This window comes from Panthera tigris, chromosome C1 (genome assembly GCF_018350195.1).
Source record: "Panthera tigris isolate Pti1 chromosome C1, P.tigris_Pti1_mat1.1, whole genome shotgun sequence".
NCBI lineage: Eukaryota > Metazoa > Chordata > Mammalia > Carnivora > Felidae > Panthera > Panthera tigris.
In genome coordinates this window covers 165,928,483-165,947,644 of record NC_056667.1, presented here as the reverse complement: position 1 = coordinate 165,947,644, position 19,162 = coordinate 165,928,483, and the positions used below count along the sequence as shown (strand labels likewise).

Sequence of the window (19,162 nt, the reverse complement as noted above, 5' to 3'; positions counted from 1 at the left end):
CCTGCGAGGAATGTAGGGATTTCACCTATGGATTTAGGAATCTATGTCAATGTGCTAGAAGAGGTTATTGGAATGAATTAGATCATATAACACCCAAAAGAGGACATGAGTGCAATCTTGAGTCATGCCAACACTTAGGGGCAGGCAAAAGAACAGGAGCTGGTGAAGGGGACCTAGAGTAAGCTTAGAGAACCAGGCAAGGCCAGTGGTTGTGGGCATCAAGGGGGAAAAGCATTTCAGGAAGAGACTTGTACCCAATACACGGGAAGACTGGAGAGACACCATGGGTTTTGCAGGAAGGTAAGGATAAACAGGAAGAAAGGAAGTGGAAGAACCACATCCCGTGACCACTTAAGTCCTGCACCAGAGGGAAGATAGTGGAACACTCCAGGAATGAACCAAGTCAGGGAATGACTGTTGGAACATGGAGTTTTCAGCATTTTGTAAACAGAAAGAAAGAACCCAGTACAAAGAAAGTAGCCAAAACTATAGGAAAGAGAGAAGAAATGTAAAAGATAGAGAGACAGGTGGAAGTATATACCTCTTCCTCAGAGATGTAAAGAAAATAGGTGCAGACAGAAGAAAATGTAACATCAGGGACAAACTCATTCAGCTTCCTCATTTCTCTACAAAATGGGAGAACAGACATTTGCTAATGAGAGGTTGGTGATATCAGTAGGGAACTTAAGAAGGATACATTTTTCCATGGGGAAGCTGACTGACTGTGTTTCTTCCCTTTAATAGAATCACTTTTTTCCCATTTGTCTGATTTATTGACCTGTTCTTCAGGTATATAACTCTTCACTATAGATGTTTCTAATTTAAGCAAATCTAATCCGTAAGATCATAGAGTTTTAAAATAAAGGTATGGGATTATTGCATTGCCAAAAGAACTCTGTTTCAAAAAAAAATCTTTTAAATAGTGCATTCAAATAGTTCAAGGTCTTTTTGCACATACATTCCAGGAAAACATCTAATAAACAAAAGGAGATAGAGTGACTGCTGTATCCGATTGTTATCTGCAGGGTTGGTCTTTCCTTCGTGCTCTTTTAGTGCAGTCCTGCTATACTACAAATGAATATCCCTTTCTTTGTGCATCCACCAATAGAATGATGTGCTAGCATCTGTCCATCTTTTATTACATTTTGTTTAGCAAAGAACTCCAAGGTACCAAACTGGCTTGTTCATCTTGTAGTTTGTGTGCTGCTGCCTTTTCTACCCCCTCCCCTCCAGAATCCATTAACTATCTTAATGCACTCCACTTTGAGCTTTAAAATATCTGTCATCAGTTGGTGGCTTCTGTCACTTTTACTGTGTCAAACGTGTAGTAAGGAGAGGACAAATGAAGCAAGGAGTTAGGAAGACTTCTACAGTTACACCAATCGACAAACATACAGATTTGCAATATTATTTGATTTGGGGTTTGGGGGTTTTTTTGGTCTGACACAGAGCCCTGTAGGCTTTTTAGCCTCATCTCTCTCAAGACTGCATAACTAGTAAGGAAGTACGTACTGTGGCTGACACCCATCAATTTCTCATTATTCAGAAAATGGGAAGATAAAACAGAGGAGAACGATTTCAGAATTCCTTATCAAAGTGAGCTAACTTGGTTTAATGAGTGTTAAGCAGTAATGTGGGCATTGCTTTGTTTTTTGCAATAATAATGAGATGTTGGACAAAGTGCTTGTGAATATAGGAAAGCATATGACCCGCGGTCCTTTCACTGCATGCCTCTATTGCTAGTTCCTTCTAGTGAAATATTAAGTATAAAAAGGAAAATGTAATTGTACAAAGAAGTGACAAGCAGTATACTTTAGTGACCTCAGAAAGTACAAAGAATAATTCTGTTAAAGTTGTGTCCTTGGTTTCCCGAGCACTTGTCTCAAGTTAGGGGGGGAAAAATGAGCACAAGATTTGACCAAGCACTTCACCAAAGAAGGTATGTAATCAACCAATAAAAATAGGCAAAGGTGTTCAATTCCATTAGTCAGTAGGGAAATATGAATGAAAACCTATTCAATAAGACACCACTACACCTCCACCTGAATGGCTACAACCAAAAGGACTGACAATACACAATACTGATACCATGTGTTAGGGATGATGCAGAACAACTGGAATTCTCACGCATTGCTGGTAGGAATATAAATCAGTACAACCATTTGGGAAAACCATTTCAGAATCTATGAAAGCTAGATATATATTGATAGAGATAGATACCTGATAGATGATAGATAGATAGATAGGCAGATAAATTAGATCTATCCATCTAATGGCCCAGCAATTCTATTCCCATATATATATATGACATAAATGAGTCTTTATGTCTACCAAAAACATATATAAGAATAACCAAAAACTAAAAATATCCCAAATGTTTATCAATACTAAAATAAATAAATGGTGGCACAGTCATACAATGGAATACTCTCCAGCAATTCGAAAAAAACAAACTTCTGTGTACAACATGGATGAATCTGATACACATAATGTTGAGTGAAAGAAGCCAAACACAAAAAGAATACATATTGTGTGATTACACTCTTATGAAGTTCAAAAATAGGCAAAACTGATCTAAGTCGATAGAAATGAGAATGGTGGTTACCTTTGGAGGGAATGCAAACACCAACTGATTGGGAGTTCAAGGGAGATTTCTAGGATGGTGGAAACATCTGTATATCTTAGATATCAGTATCTTGTATCTCATATTTCCCATACATCTTCTGTTTCAACAAATGTATACATATGAAGAAATTCATTAAATTTTATGTACCTTATAGTATATAAGTTACATAAGTATATAAGCAAAAAAGGAAATTAAATGGTACAGATAGGAACATTATCTACCATATTAGTATATGTGAAAAATAAATGAGATAATGAATATAAGTTCTTAACACAGTGCTTGGGCTACAGTGAGTATTGAAATAGTGTCAGCTATTGAGTTGGGATTACAATTGTTACTACTACTCTCACTGTCAGATATAACTGCCCGGAGTAATCATTAGGCTAATTTTTTGCTTTACATAAAAGTAAACTTTCCTAAATAGTATTGAGCCTCTGAATTCAGCTTCTAAGAACGATGCTCCAAACAACATTACTAGTTGTGTGTAAGAGAAAGCTTGTTATTATGGTAAAGTTTACTTCTTACTAAGGGTAAAATTTTTTAACTCTCAAAAATGTATTTAGTTCAAGAGTTTGTTCCCTTTCAGAATTAAGAATTTTTTTAAATTACTTTGAAACACAAATCATTATTAATCTAATGAAAAGATATCCAACCCCTTTATATAAAAAAAAAATGAAAATCAAGTTAACAATGAGGTACTGTATTTTATCTGTCAGATTGGCAAAGGCAGTGGATAATTAGGCTGGTTAAAGGTACAGGGAAGCTGGCACTCTCTTACAGACAGAGAGCTCTAAGAGCATTAGTTTGTGCAACCATTCTGGGGTGCAGTTTGGCAACGTGCATTACAAGTTAAAACATGCTCTTTGTGCCAGTAAGTCCTCTTCAGGGTTTAGGTCCTAAGGAAATTATTGGGCAAGTATGCAGAGATGTCTATACGCAGTACTATTTATAAAACTGATTTACTGAATATATGAATTCAGTGGAGTGCAAATATGATTGCCAGTATACTCTATTGAATATCCCTTTCTCATTCCTCAGAAATATTATCAGATATCAGAAAGTCTCGTCTTATTGAAACTTTAGGCTCTTTATCCAGCTGAACACTTCCTTCTTCCTGGCTCAGGTTGGACCATGGGAAAGGCCATAGTGTGTTCGTCTCTTCTTCCCCAACCTATAATTTCTAGTTCTTGCCCGTTCCAATTGTTAGGGATAGGAGAAGGCATTAGAGAAGATAAATGAAGATAAAAGAAGGGCCAATGTTTTTGTGCTTAACGACAATCATTGATTCCCTCTGCATGGCAGGTGTCCAGATGCCCTGTCTCTCTCTCTCGAGACCATGTGTAAGGTCTTCGTGTGGGTCTTTCAGTCCTTCCTCAGCTCCTAACACCAGAGCTCCACTCCTCAGCCTCTTACTGCCAGCATCCTAGTGATCAGCTTTCTTGTTTCAGGTACCAATAGCAGATCTCGAGCCTGACCACCTTTCAAGATGCCCTATGGACCCTAAGAAAACTCATCCAACCTTGACATGCCAAACTGAGATTACAGGTCCTTCAGCTCCTGACCCTTTCTTGGTCCAGCTCGTCTCCCCAACCTTCCTATCCCCTACTTCACCTGGGATGAGGGGTGGATCACTAAGGTCATAAGTTGCCAGACTAGAAAATGAGATGCCAGTGTCTCTTCTTACATGCACTTCTGGCTTTACCACTTTGACTAAATTCAGAAACATCTAACCAGGACAGAAGCTCATGATGCCAGTGAGTCCTCCAATCCTTATATAGTCTAGGGAAGTGCATGATAGGATGTTGGTAGCAGGATAAGTTTTACTGCTTCTTATAAATGCTACAAGTATGTGTCTGGGGGTCTCTTGGGGACTTTCTCTAAGATTCTAAGATATTTGATGCGAACTGCTTTCAGTTAGGGTCATGTCCTTCATTCTGAGGCAACCAAACTCCCATTCAGTATCTTTTTAACATTGTAAGAGTGCAAACCAGAAGTAACCCAAATAACAAAAGATTATTTAGATAAATTATAGTACATCCATATAGGTAAATATCATTTGTTATAAATCATGATCCAATTCTACATTTACTGACATGGAAAGATATTCTTGATTTATTGCCATTTGAAAAATGTGAGTTACAGCATGTTTCCATCTATTCACATGTAGTATTGTGTAAATTGTGAAGTAACAGTATCATTTTAATAATCTAGGTCAAGTGTTGGCAGACTACTACCTGAGAGCTAAATCTAGCATGCTCGCCTACTTTCGTAAATAAAGTTTTGTTAGATCACAGCCATACTGGTGGCTGCTTTCCTGCTATCATAGCAAAGCTTAGTAGCTGCAATAATATGGCCCATGAAGCTTAATATGTTTACAGAAAACTTTGCTGACTTATTATAGGTGATGGAATCATGGGTGATTTTTCTTTTCTTTTCTTTTTTTTTTTTGTCTGACTTTATTTTCTACATTGAGCATATATTTATTGTGTATATCATGTATCTATTATTAAACCATTGAAACCTGGTTAGAAAAAACTTATATTAATAATATTAAGCTGAAGATTAAACCTTGTAAGCAGACTCATAAAAATTGGGCTATAGCTTCCAAAGTTACACTGCAAAATATATATATATTGATCTATAATGTAGTTAAAATACTATTTTGATTGTTTTTAAATTAAGACCTATACAAGGACATGAGTCTTCTTGTTACCAACAGGATTAGTTTCTGAAAACTGCTTTTAGACGTTCACATGTACTGAGGCACCTGGGTGACTCAGTCGGTTAAGCATCCAACTCTTGATTTAGGCTTAGGTCATGATATCGCAGTTGGTAAGCTACAGCCCTGCAGCAGGCTCTGTGCTGTTAGCTCTGTGCTGTTAGCTCAGGATTCTGTCTCCCTCTCTCTCTGTCCCTCCCCTGCTTGCTCTCTCTCTCTCTCTCTCCAAATAAATAAAAATAAACTTAAAAATAAAGAACTTCCATGTTCTTTTCGTCATCTGTGTTAGCTTATTAGTCCCCTGAGCCTGTGTTTCAGGGATATAGTGCTAAGTTTGAGGAATAGGTGGGTTAACCTGAGTAAAGTTTTGTTGTAAAAAATAACTATGATAAATAAATAGTGAAGACTGATTTCCTTCACATGGTTTATCAAGTAGATATGAAAACAGTTCCAAAACAAGAGGTTTTCAAAATGCTTAGAACTTTGGAAAATAAGGGAATCAATGTGGATCGCCACTTTGAAGAATTAAATTCACTTGGATGCATAAATTACAGACATTTGTTACAAAGGGTAATTCTGATGTAGCTAAGCAAATTTTGCTTCCCAGTCCTGTAGGATGAAACCTTAAAAAAGGCATTTAAGTAATCAGAAAATAATGAAGACAGTCAGAAGAACCTGCTAATTAACATTAGGTGAGGGAATACTTGAAAATAGAATTCATATTAACCAGAAGTTCCACATGACATGCATCTTTATTAAAAGAAACAGAAGTAAACAATACATTAATTAAACTTTCAAATACACAAAATAAGGAGGCTTTAAAAATGCCAATAAGGAAAGAATAATATATAGAATAAATAAAGAATTAATAATATAATGGATTTCGATAAAAATATAAAACAATTAAAATGAGAAATAATAAAATTAGGCTTCAAAGCTTATAAATTTACACATCCAGAAAGAATGCCAAAATTTAAATCTGTATTGCTTAGTGGTTTTAGGATCTATTTCATTAACTAGCTAGTCTCAATCCAATGGCAGAATTTCCTCAATATGATGGAACCATTTACACATTGTCAAAGCAAAATTGATACCTACTATTCACAAAGATTAAGACTCTGGCCTACCTAGAGGATAAAAACTAAAACATAATTTATGTAAATGTTAAATATACCATATGTCTTAATATTTTTAAAGGAAAATGGCCTCCCTTGGCATCCATTTTACTAGTTTTAAGATATTCTCTACCTTCTGATTCAATTCACCTTTATAATATCTCTCATTACACCTGTTGCCATCATCTATGCTGAACTAGTAGGTATTCAAGCAAACCCCAAGTTTTCTAACACCTAAGCATTTCCTTATGTTTCCACCTGTAAGCATTTACTTCCTACTCTTTCTCACCTTATTCTATTCTTATCTAAATCTCACCTGCAAAATCTGGCCAAAATATCACTTCCTTTATGAAGAATGTCTCTTTCTTCCTAACCAGAAGAAATCACTTCCTGCTCCAAGCTCTCATAAATTAGAGATCTCTGAATGACTATCTCACTTCCCCTGCTAACCTTTAATTTTCTTAAAGTCTATACCTACTTTATTTACTATTCTCTTCAGTGTCTAGCACATTGTCAGTAATTAGCATTTTGCTAATATTCATTTGTTAATGAATAAATGACCTCTTCTGAAAAGGAGATATAGAAAGGAAATCTGTTTAATTTTTCTTAAAGAAATAGGAATAAAGAGGAAAAAAATAATTTTGTCCATATTCTCAATGTAACCTGAATAATTTGTTGAAGAGGATAGATATTTTCATTTAAGGCAAATATGCCTTAAAACTAAATGAAGCAAGAGCTTTATCACATCTCCAGTGACCATTATATGCCTTTTATAGTGTTGATGCCATATGAAGTCCACCCTTTGTGCAGGAAGATTAATACACTACCCAGTGAATAGTTAGAGAAAACATCATGCTCATTTATGCCACCTACCAATCTGTGGGACATTATTCAATTTTGATGAGCCTTAGTTTTCTCGTCTTTAAGATAGGAATGACTGGGGTGCCTGGGTGACTCACTTGGTTAAGTGTCCGACTCTTGTTTTAGGCTCAGGTTATGATCTCACAGTTTGTGGGATCAAGCTCCTGCTTGAGATTTCTCTCTCTTCCTCTCTCTCTCTCAAAATAAATAAATAAACTTTAAAAAAATTAAAAAAACAAGATAGGACTAATTATTTTCAGCCCTACCTATTTCACAATTTTGTTATGAGAGATAATAAGACAATGTAAGTGATAGCACTTTGTAAGTTGTACCGTTCTATAAAACTGTAAGAACATATGAGGGAGACCAATATAAGGGACAATAAAATAAATATGAATAAGAGAGAGAATGAGTAAATGACTAAAACAGGTCAGATTCCTTAGGTCAAATTTATATGAAAAGATTTTACCATGCAATAATTTAGGTTTCCATCACAAGAAACAGAGTAATTCCATGGGAGCAAATGTTAAGATTACTGAATTATTTCACTGCTTTGTGAATTCTATAAAATTGTAAAATCAATCTAAGGGATCCTTATAGGTGAGGGAATTCTAAGCCAGAAATAATTTTCAATCTAATTTACTTAGTATTACCATTTAGGAAGATTGATTTTAGTCCCTTCTCTCATACTGTGGAGGTCTGTTTAGTAAAAGTCTAAGATCTTTTCCATCATACTTTATGGCATCCTGAAGTCTTAATAAACTTGCTGGAAAGGAATATATAGATTGTGAAACCCAAGGATAAAAGAGATCTGAGCATTCATTTATTCCAAACACCATCCAGATCTGGAATTCACCTATAGAATCTGCTAGTCTTGACCCAGATGGATCCAATGCAAGAAAAGGATGGAAATGAACTGTTGATACCTAAATCAAACACATAGAAATATGATCTGCTGGTATTTTTGGTGTATATGTAAGTGCTGGCTTTGCCCCATATGCAGAACAGACACACACTATCAGGTTGCTGTTTCCCTACTCACTCCTTCCCTCTTGGTGATCCAGGCCCATGGTACACAGTTCCAAGTTAGCTAGGGCAATTAACAAATAAGTGTTAGTTTTCATTTCCTTCTTCTCTTAATACGAGTTTATCAGCGTATGTATAAACATTTTCTAAAAGCACCGGCTCTACTCAGCTTACATGTGTGATGGATTGGGCTGTTGCCTATGAAGTTCCAGTTTCTTTCCCAAAGGGGCCACTGAATAGAACCTGTGTTGAATAGCAAATGAACCCCTATGAGTTAGATTCTGTTAAAGTCACTCTGATCCTTCTTATAGCTTGCACCATGGGCCTTGAGAATTGTAAGCATTTAGTAGCTACATGATCAAAATGCCAAGATGTCTGTAAATGATTTGGCTAATCCTCATTATTGTGCTTCTGGTTAATGTCATTACTTAGAATTTATGACTTAGGGATGGCTGGCTGACTCAGGAGCATGCAACTCTTGATCTCAGGGTCATGAGTTTGAGCCCCACGTTGGGGGTAGAATTTACTTAAAAGAAAAATCTTATAATTTAGACTGGCAGTATTAAGTACAATGAATGAAATCTTTGCATCTTGTATTTTAGATAAATCACTTTGCCATTCGAAGAGCAGCAGAAACTTAACTAATCATAACCAAAATTAACCATATGTCTTCCCTCACCTATACCCCAACACCCCAATGTTAAAATTTTAACTTGTTATAAAAATTGAGTTTTAGCTTTATATTTATGTCCTAATTAATGTCCTATTTATGACTTATTTCATGTTACCATCATATCATGTAACCGTATTGGAAGGTAGTTGGTTTTCCTATATATTAAAGACCTCTGTGGAGCTTAATTTACAACCGAAGGCTATCAGAAAGTTACCTGCTGCCAGCGGGAGAAAAAAGTCATGTTTCATAAGTCATCATATTTTTAGGGTGAGCTGATATTGGAAATTGATGGCATGGAGCTATTTTTCAATCTGGAGATTAAAACTACACCTAACAATCAAATTTCTAGTTTTAATTCCTTTTACATTAATTTGTCTGTGTTTATACCATGTATGAAGCTTTAATACGATCTTTCTGTGTCTCTCTTAGAAGATAAAGGGAAGTTAAAAGTCAACAGTTCCAGTCAGCCATCAAGCTCTGAAGGTGGCCCATTTCTCCTCAAATCAGGCACAACACCCCTGCCACCTGGAGCAGCCACTTCTCCCTCAAAGAGCACGAATGGAGCTCCCGGTACCTGTACCGTTTCTGAATCAGAAGAAGAAAAAGCCAAAAAATTACTGTATTGTTCACTATGCAAAGTGGCTGTGAACTCCCTGTCACAGCTAGAGGCACACAACACAGGTTAGCAGCTATTGTTTGAATTTAAATAATGTTTGTAACAAAACCAACCTTTCCCTTCAGAATACCGTATCTTTTGTTGTTCAAACGTTGGGTTTGTTCAATGTCTTCTCTGCTTTTTTGATTCAAAAGACTGATTTTAAGAAAAGTATGATATGATAACTTTGGAAACAGCAGGCAAAAGCTTAAAGCAAGTTGAAGATAAAACTTATTCTGTTCTTTATTTTCTCAAAAGCATCTAATATTTCCCAAAACTCATTATGATGAAGTGACAGAGATGAAGATAAATATCTATGCACAATGTTCACTGCAACACACTTAGGAAAAAAAGGGGGAAACAATTTAAAAGTCCCTCAGTAGAGAAATGTCGAATAAACTATAGGAACCCAATATGAGAGTATATATTACTCAGTCATTAAAATGTAATTACTTTATGGGGCGCCTGGATGGCTCAGTCAGTTGAGCGTCCAACTTCGGCTCACGTCATGATCTTGTGGCTTGTAAGTTTGAGCCCTGTGTCGGGCTCTAGCTTGGAGCCTGGAGCCTGCTTCAGATTCTGTGTCTCCCCCTCTCTTTGACCCTCCCATGCTCACGCTCTGTCTCTCTCGTCTCTCAATAATAAATAAACGTTAAAAAAGTTTTTTTAATGTAATTATTTTAAAAAGTATATGATTTGCTATGTGAAATTTTCAGGATATTTAACTAGTATGATCCCAATTTTGAAAAAAATATATACCTTTAATATACAAACAAAACAAAACGTGAATAAAAAACTAAACTGAAGGGCACCTGGGTGGCTCAGTCGGTTAAGTGTCTGACTTCAGCTCAGATCATGATCTCACGGTTAGTGGGTTCAAGACCCCCGTCAGGCTCTGTGCTGACAGCTCAGAGCCTGGAGCCTGCTCAGATTCTGTCTCCCTCTCTCTGTCCCTCCCTCCTGCTTGCACTCTGTCTCTGTCTCTCAAAAATAAGTAAAATGTTAAAAAAAAATTTTTTTAACTAAAATGATAACAGTGGTAATCTCTGAGTGGTGAAAACATAGAATCTTTATTTTCTTTATGCTTCTGTATATTTTCCGTATTTTCCTTCTAATGGACTCATGTTTTCCCATTTTTTACAATGAAAATGTGTCAAATAAGCAGCATTATTGTTTATAATAAATAAAAAGTGTTTGTAATCAGCATTAAAATGATTATTTTTTTAAAAAAAGCAATGAGAAATTCATCCTGAAGATAAACTTCTCAAGGGTAAGAAAACAAAGAGTTGTTCATAGATGTATTCTGTTCTTCAATAGCTATTTACCATATGTCTCTTTCTGTTTTAGGATCTAAACACAAGACCATGGTGGAAGCTCGTAATGGGGCTGGTCCAATTAAGTCCTATCCTAGACCTGGATCAAGATTAAAGATGCAGAATGGCAGTAAGGGGTCAGGACTACAAAATAAGACATTTCATTGTGAAATCTGTGATGTTCATGTTAATTCAGAAATTCAACTCAAACAGGTAATGTATCCTGAATTAATTAGTATCCACTGTTGTTTGGGTCACCACTTGATTTTGTATCTAATCTATGTAATGGTTCTCACTATGCTTACAGATAAATTTACTAACCTTTATATGAGGCACACAAGATACAACATGCAGATGCTACCGAAAGAAAAAGCACCAAATACTCACGTACCCACAAAAGTGGGTACTTTTACTGTAAGTCAGATCCAGGATAGGTGTTAGGGACAGATAAGCACAGCAGTCATCTGGAGCTTGTAGTCAAGCAGGAACTTCTGGAAGGCAAGATGTTCAGCCTGTCTTTCAAAGACCCAAAATCTGTTTATGGAGACAGATTCATTAGTCATGGCAGTAACAACAGGCAAAGCAGGGTAACTACTACAGAGAAAGGAAAGGAATAGAGGCATTACAATTGGGGGGGTAGGGTGCAGGGAAGGCACCTGGGTGGCTCAGTTGGTTAAACGTCCAACTTTGGCCCAGGTCATGATCTCATGATTCTTGAATTTGAGCCCCACATCGGACTGTCTACTGCCAGCACAGAGCCCACAGATCCTCTGTCTCCCTCTCTCTTTGAAACTCCCCTGCTTGTGCTCTCAATCTCTCTCTATCAAAAATAAACATTAAAAGTGGGGAGCAAGTCTTAATTTCAAGAGCGCAGTGATCTTATTCAAACCACCTTGGAACTGTGGACTTAGAACCGGGAATGGAGTGACCAGCTATCTCTATCTTGGAGTTGTATTTTAGGTGGAATAAAGCTCACATTTAGATTCAGCTAATGCATCAAACTTTTTTCAGCACATTTCTAGCCGAAGGCATAAGGATCGAGTTGCAGGGAAGCCACTGAAGCCGAAATACAGCCCTTACAACAAACTCCAGCGGAGCCCGAGCATTTTAGCAGTAAGTTCACCTCACCTGCTCACCTGTTTTGTGGGTTTGCCTTGCTGGCTTGGGCAGGGACTGTGGTTTAGGAGGGTCTAGCAACTAATTGGTCCTGAAAGGTTTTGAATTTAAATAGCCCTCCCAGACAGAAGTTTTAGGATGAACTGCTTAGTCCCTGCTGTAGGGCACCTTGAAGGAAGCTTCTTTACAGAAGAGAAACTGAACCTCTTTAAAGGCTAATCCCTTACTCATTACCAGGAACCTTTTCCAAAAGGCTGCCTTCTTTAGCTTATAAAGAAAAATAAAGGCTCAGGAACAAAGACAAGTAATGCCTGAGGAATCCTGGAATGTGCTGTACCTGGGAAGGGGGCTTGCTTTCCTAAAACAAAACTCCATTTAATGCCTTCTCCCTTTCTAGAGGGCTCTCCCTCTTCTCCCTCCTCCATCTCCCCTCTCCACCCCCACGTGCCCCTGCCTCCAGAAATTAAAGTGAGTGTTTATATTACTCTCTTTCCTTGTCTAGCAGGCATGCTGGTATTCAGCCTGTCCTACCTGCTCTCAATATGTGTTGTTTTCACTTTCTTTGCAAAAATACCCAGGGGCGCCAGCAATAGATGTCATATAAATACCCAGATGGATGGATTTCATAATCTCCCTGGGACTTAGCCCAGTGTGGCATTCCATTTGAGGTTGAAACCGGATTGGCCAGCTGGAGGCGATGCTCCCAGCTTCTGCAAAGCCTCCATCTGATGCTGCAAGCAGGTGTTACCTGCATTAAACAAATCCAGTGTGCAAAAGAGAGAAATTAAGGATTTCTCCTGATTGCAAAAGAGAGAAATTAAGGATTGATTTCTGACTTTATAGGAAGGTTCCACCTTGGGGTTCCTTTAAATAGAGAACGTTTCTGGTGCACTTACAATCATTTCCAACGACAGAAATTTGAGTCAGTTGCAGTTTTTCAGGGATCACCCTTTAAGTGGCCAGAGAGAGGGGTGTAAACTGTTTTCATGACTTTTAACGAGTCCCTCATGTCTTGAACCTCAGTTAGCTCACCCTGTGCGGCTCTTCAAAGAGAAGTGAAAGGTCATGCACATTCTCAAAAACAAAACAAAACAACCCTCTCAAGGCTGCACTGTGGTTTAGGACAAGTCAGAATTTTAAACTGAGCTCCATTATTTAAGCAGGAAACCTTCTGGGTATGTTTGCTTGTTCTTTGTGAGAAGCAGCATAAAATAGCTTTAGTATCTACTCAGAGAGGCCCTCCGGTGTCCTCAGTGTCCTCGGGGCCCAGGGGCAAAGGCCCCCAAAAAAGAGCTGAAATGGAAACAGATCAAAGTAAAGGTACGCCCAGAGCCTTTGCAACCAGCTTTGTGAACCTAATTTCTTGACTTCCGAGAGTAAAGATTTTTATAATGTGACTTCTCAACGTCCGTGTCGCTCACCCAACACACTATCCCCACCCCGTCCCTGGTTTTCTCCCTCCGCTAGGCAAAACTTGCATTCCAGAAAGACATGATGAAGCCTTTGGCCCCGGCCTTCCTGTCGTCGCCCCTGGCGGCGGCGGCGGCGGTGTCGTCGGCGCTGTCGCTGCCGCCCCGGCCGTCGGCGTCGCTGTTCCAGGCGCCGGCCATACCTCCCGCCCTGCTGCGGCCGGGCCACGGGCCCATCCGCGCCACGCCCGCCTCCATCCTGTTCGCGCCCTACTGACCGCCGCCCGCCCGCCCCGCGGCGCACCACCCCGGCCCCGACTCCAAAGACTAAGAAATCACTAGGCTCCAGAGTGCTTTTAGGGACCGCTCCCGAAATTAGGGATCTGAGCAGCACAGGCTTTGTCCCCCTGTTCTCCACCCACCCCCCACCCCTTGCCGACCTCGATTTGTGTATCTGAGATATTTGGTTTCTTGCAAATGTATTGGTCAGAAAAAAATATATATCTATATCTATATACCATCCTCTGACTATTTTCCCATGGGTGTGATCTGGCTTAGAAACGATAAGGAATATTTTCCTGACAGACTTGAAAACTAGGGTCTTCCTCCCACGTCTGTAAATAACTCTGGAATCCAACTGAGCACATTCTAGTGTGGAACAAAAATAGATGAACACAAGTGCTTGCTTGTGGATCCCATCTTACCAACGGATCACAACGTTTTCCTTCATGGTGTACTATTGTTGACAGGGATTGTGTACTGTTTTAGACCCAAGTACTGTTGTATCCTGTGTAGTACTAGATCTGTATCTCTTGTCTGAATCCAACATTTTTTTAGTCGCTGTGTAAATGTTAGGAAGCAAAGTAGCTTGAATTCTCTCTAAGAGAACAAAAGATAATGTATTTTCTTTATTTCACGTTTCGTTTGGTGATATTGAAAAGAACTAGAAAGCCATATAACATAGCTATAATTACTGTTTGCTATTTTTGTTTAACTTATTTTGTAGCTTCCTCACGAGTTTGAGTTGCTAAGCAAATGTATACAACCAGAAAAAGAGCTTCCTCAGTTGCACATTCTTGCACCTCTTGTGCATTCTGCAAGGAGACAATGAATCCATGTATTTCTACGTAATTATCTTCTTCATTTTTAACCTGTTTTCATTTGTTAACGATGCTACATAATTTTGTGGCTCCCTAATGCAATAATGTACAGAAGATAAAAAAAAATTTATAATTGAACAATTTGTCTTTCTGTTCACTGAATATGTTGCAGGTCTCGCTCCCATGCCCCCCCTTTCTAAACTGATATCAACAAGACTGGAATGTTTGTGGTATCAGGGGCAAGAGGCATCATAAAACAACAAAATAGAGTGAACTCTTTTAGAGCATCTATATCTGCAATCTGTAAATGGTAAAATGTCTGTGTATTTTTTTAAATGTACCTTTTCAATAAAAGTACAAAAAATAAAAATCTGTTTGTGTTTTCAAAGTTCGTTTCTCCTGAGACACCTCCAATTTGAAATCATCTGATGAACGATTTTCAGTAGGTGCAAAGATTGCTCCTTACGTATTTAGCATTTTCAGCTCTTATTCGAAGCATTTTTATTTGTCATGTTTATTCATTACTGTTCACAGCATCTGCACGATGCAAGACTTTACTGCTCTTTTCCCTCTGAATCCCTAAGAAGTCGGGCCAATCATAGTAGTAGCCTGATAAAAATTTGTGACTCTGATTTTTTTTAACCTGCTGTAAAGTCTTCTAAATCCCTAACCCATCTTTCATTTGTGTCCGAGGCATTTGTGATCTCCTTCCATTCCACTCCAACCCCTTTTCCCATCAGCCCTTTTTTTTTTTCTTCCACCTCATTCTAAGTGTAAAGATCAATATGTCACTATTTGTCCTGGTTATCTATCTCTTGCTGCTTAATGAACTACTCCAAAACTTAGTGGCTTAAAATAACAACCATCTTATTATATCATGATTTCAGGGGTCAAGAACTCCAGCCAGGCTTGGCTGGGCTGTTCTTCTATTCCTGAAGGCATCAATATGAAGTCTGTTGGTAATACTCAGTGGGTGGGGGAGGCTGGTCTGGAGGCCCAAGATGGCTTCACTCACATGTGTGCCTTGATGGAGATGGCTAGAAGTATGAACTCTTACTGGAACAGTTACCAGAGGACTGCACATGGCCTCTCCAGCTATGTGGTCTCAAGCAATTACATAGTAACTCAGGACTCCTAGACAGAGAGTACTTCAAGAGGCCTGGGTGAAAGTCAAAAAGCTTCTTATAAAATTGTCTCAGGACACCTAGGTGGCTCAGTTGGTTAAGCGGCTGACTTTGGCTCAGGTCATGATCTCTTGGTTCACAAGTTCGAGTCCCACGTCGGGCTCTGTACTGACAGCTCAGAGCCTGGAGCCTGCTTTGGATTCTGTGTCTCCCTCTCTCTCTGCCCCTCCCCTGCTCATGCTCTGTCTCTCCCTCTCTCAAAAATAAACATTAAAAAAAATTTTTTTTTAAGTACAAAATTGTCTCAATACTCCCAGCATGTCACTTATGCTGCATTCTACGGATCGAGCAAGTCACGGAGGCCAATCCAGATTCAAGGAGAAGGAAAGTATTCACTTTTCAATGTGAAAAAGAGCAAAGACTGGCCATTTTTAATCTACCACTCTGTCACAGAATTTTGAGGGGAGTGGTAACAAAGCTATGACAGAGCCCCTTTCCCGCCCCACCTTAAGTCCAAACCATGCCATTCTTTAAAATGAGAAGAATTGGGGTGGAGCGGGACCTCAATTCTCATTTCTAAGAAGTTAAAGCCAGTGGATGACAGTACAGCTGTGATATATGGCGATAGGCTTCCTTTATCAAAGAGTTTATCCAATTGTTTAAAGATTGTTGGCCTTAATATTCTAGGCTTATAATTAAGTTAGTGTTAGAGTCTATTAGAATTCCAGTTTGACATTCAGAATTTGAGTTTCTTTTTTTTCTTTTTTTTTTTTAATATGACTCATTTGAACTCTATACTAGTTACACTAAACCATGGTTGGACCTTCAAACATAGCTTAGAAACATCATGCTCTGAAGAAAATGTGTTTCAGTTTAACACTTAGGAGAATTTTTTTTCTGGACTCCAACAGTAATTATATTTCATTTTCCTCTATCTCATTAATGTTTACTGCCGTCCTCAAAAAATTTTAAATGTCAATATTTAAATAGACCCAGGAATTTGCTGATTAGATTTATAGTTAAAGATTTTGAAAAATCACCTCGGGGAGGAAGTACAAAAGAAGAGCGATTAATTAAAATGCCTGCCTCCCAAAGAAGCCAGGAGTAGCTTCAAGTAATGATGTATAAAGCACTATCAAACAGACATATCATATCCACCCTGATTCTGAGGTGGCAGAGTGGGTCAGTCCTGAGGGATGTGCACATTTGAACTCATAGCCCTTCCTACGCCATTTTTAGTGGGGAAAGACTACCACTCTACCCCTCCACTAACTGGGAAACTTAAAAAATGTGCTGCTTACTCTGACCTAGCCCAGTTCTGGTCTCTGTAGAGTATGAAAATTGATCTCAGATAGAATTTCCGGATAAAATACAAGACACCTAGTTAAATTTGAATTTCAGGTCAATGAGGAATAATTTTTAATAGAATATTTTAGTCATTTTAGTAAGGTATGGCACATAGTATAAGTGTGTCTCAGAAATAAAGGATGCAGTATTGGGGATGTACTTATAATAAAGAAAATCTCTGTTGTTTATCTGAAATTCAAATTTAAGCCTGTAGTTTTATTTGCTAAATCTGGCAACCCTGGTCTCAAGAGTACTCCTCTTCATCTCAAGCACCATGATTCTTCAGGAAAGAAGTCACCTCTTGGGTATTCACAACTAAATAACAAGCTTTTAAAGGCCCATTGTGAGATGTACTCACAAATAGGCAGAGGAAGGAACCTGCAGTAAATAAAAGAAAATGATATATGGACACTGGGTAGGACCCAGACACGGGAAAAGGTAGCCACAGATGCCCCTTTCCAAAAGCCACACCGACCCCTGCTTAGCAGCCCTAAATTATCATAAAAGCAAAAAACAAAGTGTTCATTTGTATTATGCACCAAACACACCACCCCTTGTTTGCTCCTTCTCTGCCCTAAGAGAATTCTTATATTCCGGATCAGAAATGGTTATGAATTTTTCTCTCAGAAAGTGCTTTAAGGAGAACTACCCCGCAGTTGATATAGCTGGGAAAGGGAACCGTGGGAATTCCCGGTGGGAAAAAAAACAAAGGAGAAAGAGCTGATAGATGATCAGGTGGAAATCCTGTTGTGCTAACATTCCCTCAGGAATCTGAAGCAACTCACTGAGGAGGTTGAGTTTGGGGGATTTGAGAAACGGGTACCCACTTCCTGGGGTCTCATCAGAGAGAAGGATATGGCAGGAAGGCAGAGATGACCAGGAACTCTTTGACAAAGATTAAGTCAGCATCGAGACGTACATCCTTGATTAGCACAAGCATCCTCGGGTAACAGGCAGAAGTATTACGTTTCTCCTCTGTAGTCTGCTATGTGGAATCTGACATCTTTTCAGAGCGTTCCTTCCACCAGATCCTGATTTTGTTAATATGATGCCCCTCAATTAATGTCAGAGATGATATGGCCTCTTTGGGAAAAGCTCAGTTTTGATACTTTGGTCGACTGAGGTGGGGCTGTGTAGTGCAAGAGCAAATTCCATGGGGGATGCTCATCTTTGCCTCCTTCCTCTCTCCAAGTAATTAGCTCCATGGGGGAATTCATCAGCGATGTGGTGTAGGCTCTCAGCAGCTATGCAGTGTGGCACATAAGCAGACATAACGGTACCTGAATCACAATGGTTTCTTTGGCTAAAATTTCCAAAACCAGAATTACTATACAATGTATTCTTTTACTAACTACTCATACTGCATCACACCTTTGGTTGTCAGATCCCTTCTGTAGATACGGTGATCGTATCTTCATGTCATATGTACTTATCTATAGAGGATCACTCAAGCTAGACATTCAGCACCTCCTTTTCATATTTATTATAGTGAAAAATTAAAATTAGGATGGAGGAGAATTAAACAAGAACAACACACAATTTGCATTCAAAAGACCTGAATTCAAATCCTGTCAGGTCATCTATTTCTTAGTTCTGTGATTTTATGTCAAAAAATGATTTTATGGGGTGCCTGGGTGGCTCAGTCGGTTGAGTGTCCAATTTTGGCTCAGGTCATGATCTCGCAGTTGAGTTCGAGCCCCGCGTGGGGCTCTATGCTGTCAGCTCAGAGCCTGGAGCCTGCTTCAGATTCTGTGTCTCCCTCTTTCTCTACCCCTCCCCTGCTTGTGCTCTGTCTCTCTCTCTCAAAAATAAACATTAAAAAAATTTTTTAAGAAAGAAAAGAAAATGATATTGTGTTATTTCCCCAGAGCCTCAGTTTTTCACATATAAGAAGATACAATGGTACCCAAATCACAAGGTGGTTCTGAGACACAAGTCAAACTAAACATGTAAAATGTCACTGCAAATCATAACTTGCTCTATTGATTTTCATATATGGATAAATGAGATCATTTTTTTCACATTTTTAATTTTTAAATTTTAAGTAACATTCTCTCAAATTAGTTAATTTTGAGTTT

The 19,162-nt window shown here is 38.5% G+C and overlaps 1 protein-coding gene across 11 annotated transcripts in view; it reads left to right on the top strand.

Annotated features, from left to right (window-relative positions):
- ZNF385B (zinc finger protein 385B) overlaps positions 1-14,970 on the top strand; it is a 445,637-nt gene extending 430,667 nt beyond the window's left edge. For 6 of the 11 annotated variants that reach the window (XM_042994813.1, XM_042994814.1, XM_042994809.1 and 3 more), the window contains 4 exons: positions 9,450-9,701; positions 11,023-11,201; positions 12,000-12,101; positions 13,572-14,970. In XM_042994813.1, coding sequence (XP_042850747.1) covers positions 9,450-9,701; positions 11,023-11,201; positions 12,000-12,101; positions 13,572-13,790 — 752 coding nt within the window. In that variant the 3' untranslated portion in view covers positions 13,791-14,970. The remainder of the gene's footprint in view (positions 1-9,449; positions 9,702-11,022; positions 11,202-11,999; positions 12,102-13,571) is intronic. The other 5 variants (XM_042994816.1, XM_007083890.3, XM_007083887.3 and 2 more) reach the window with 2 other exon arrangements.
- The last annotated feature ends 4,192 nt before the right edge of the window (positions 14,971-19,162 follow it).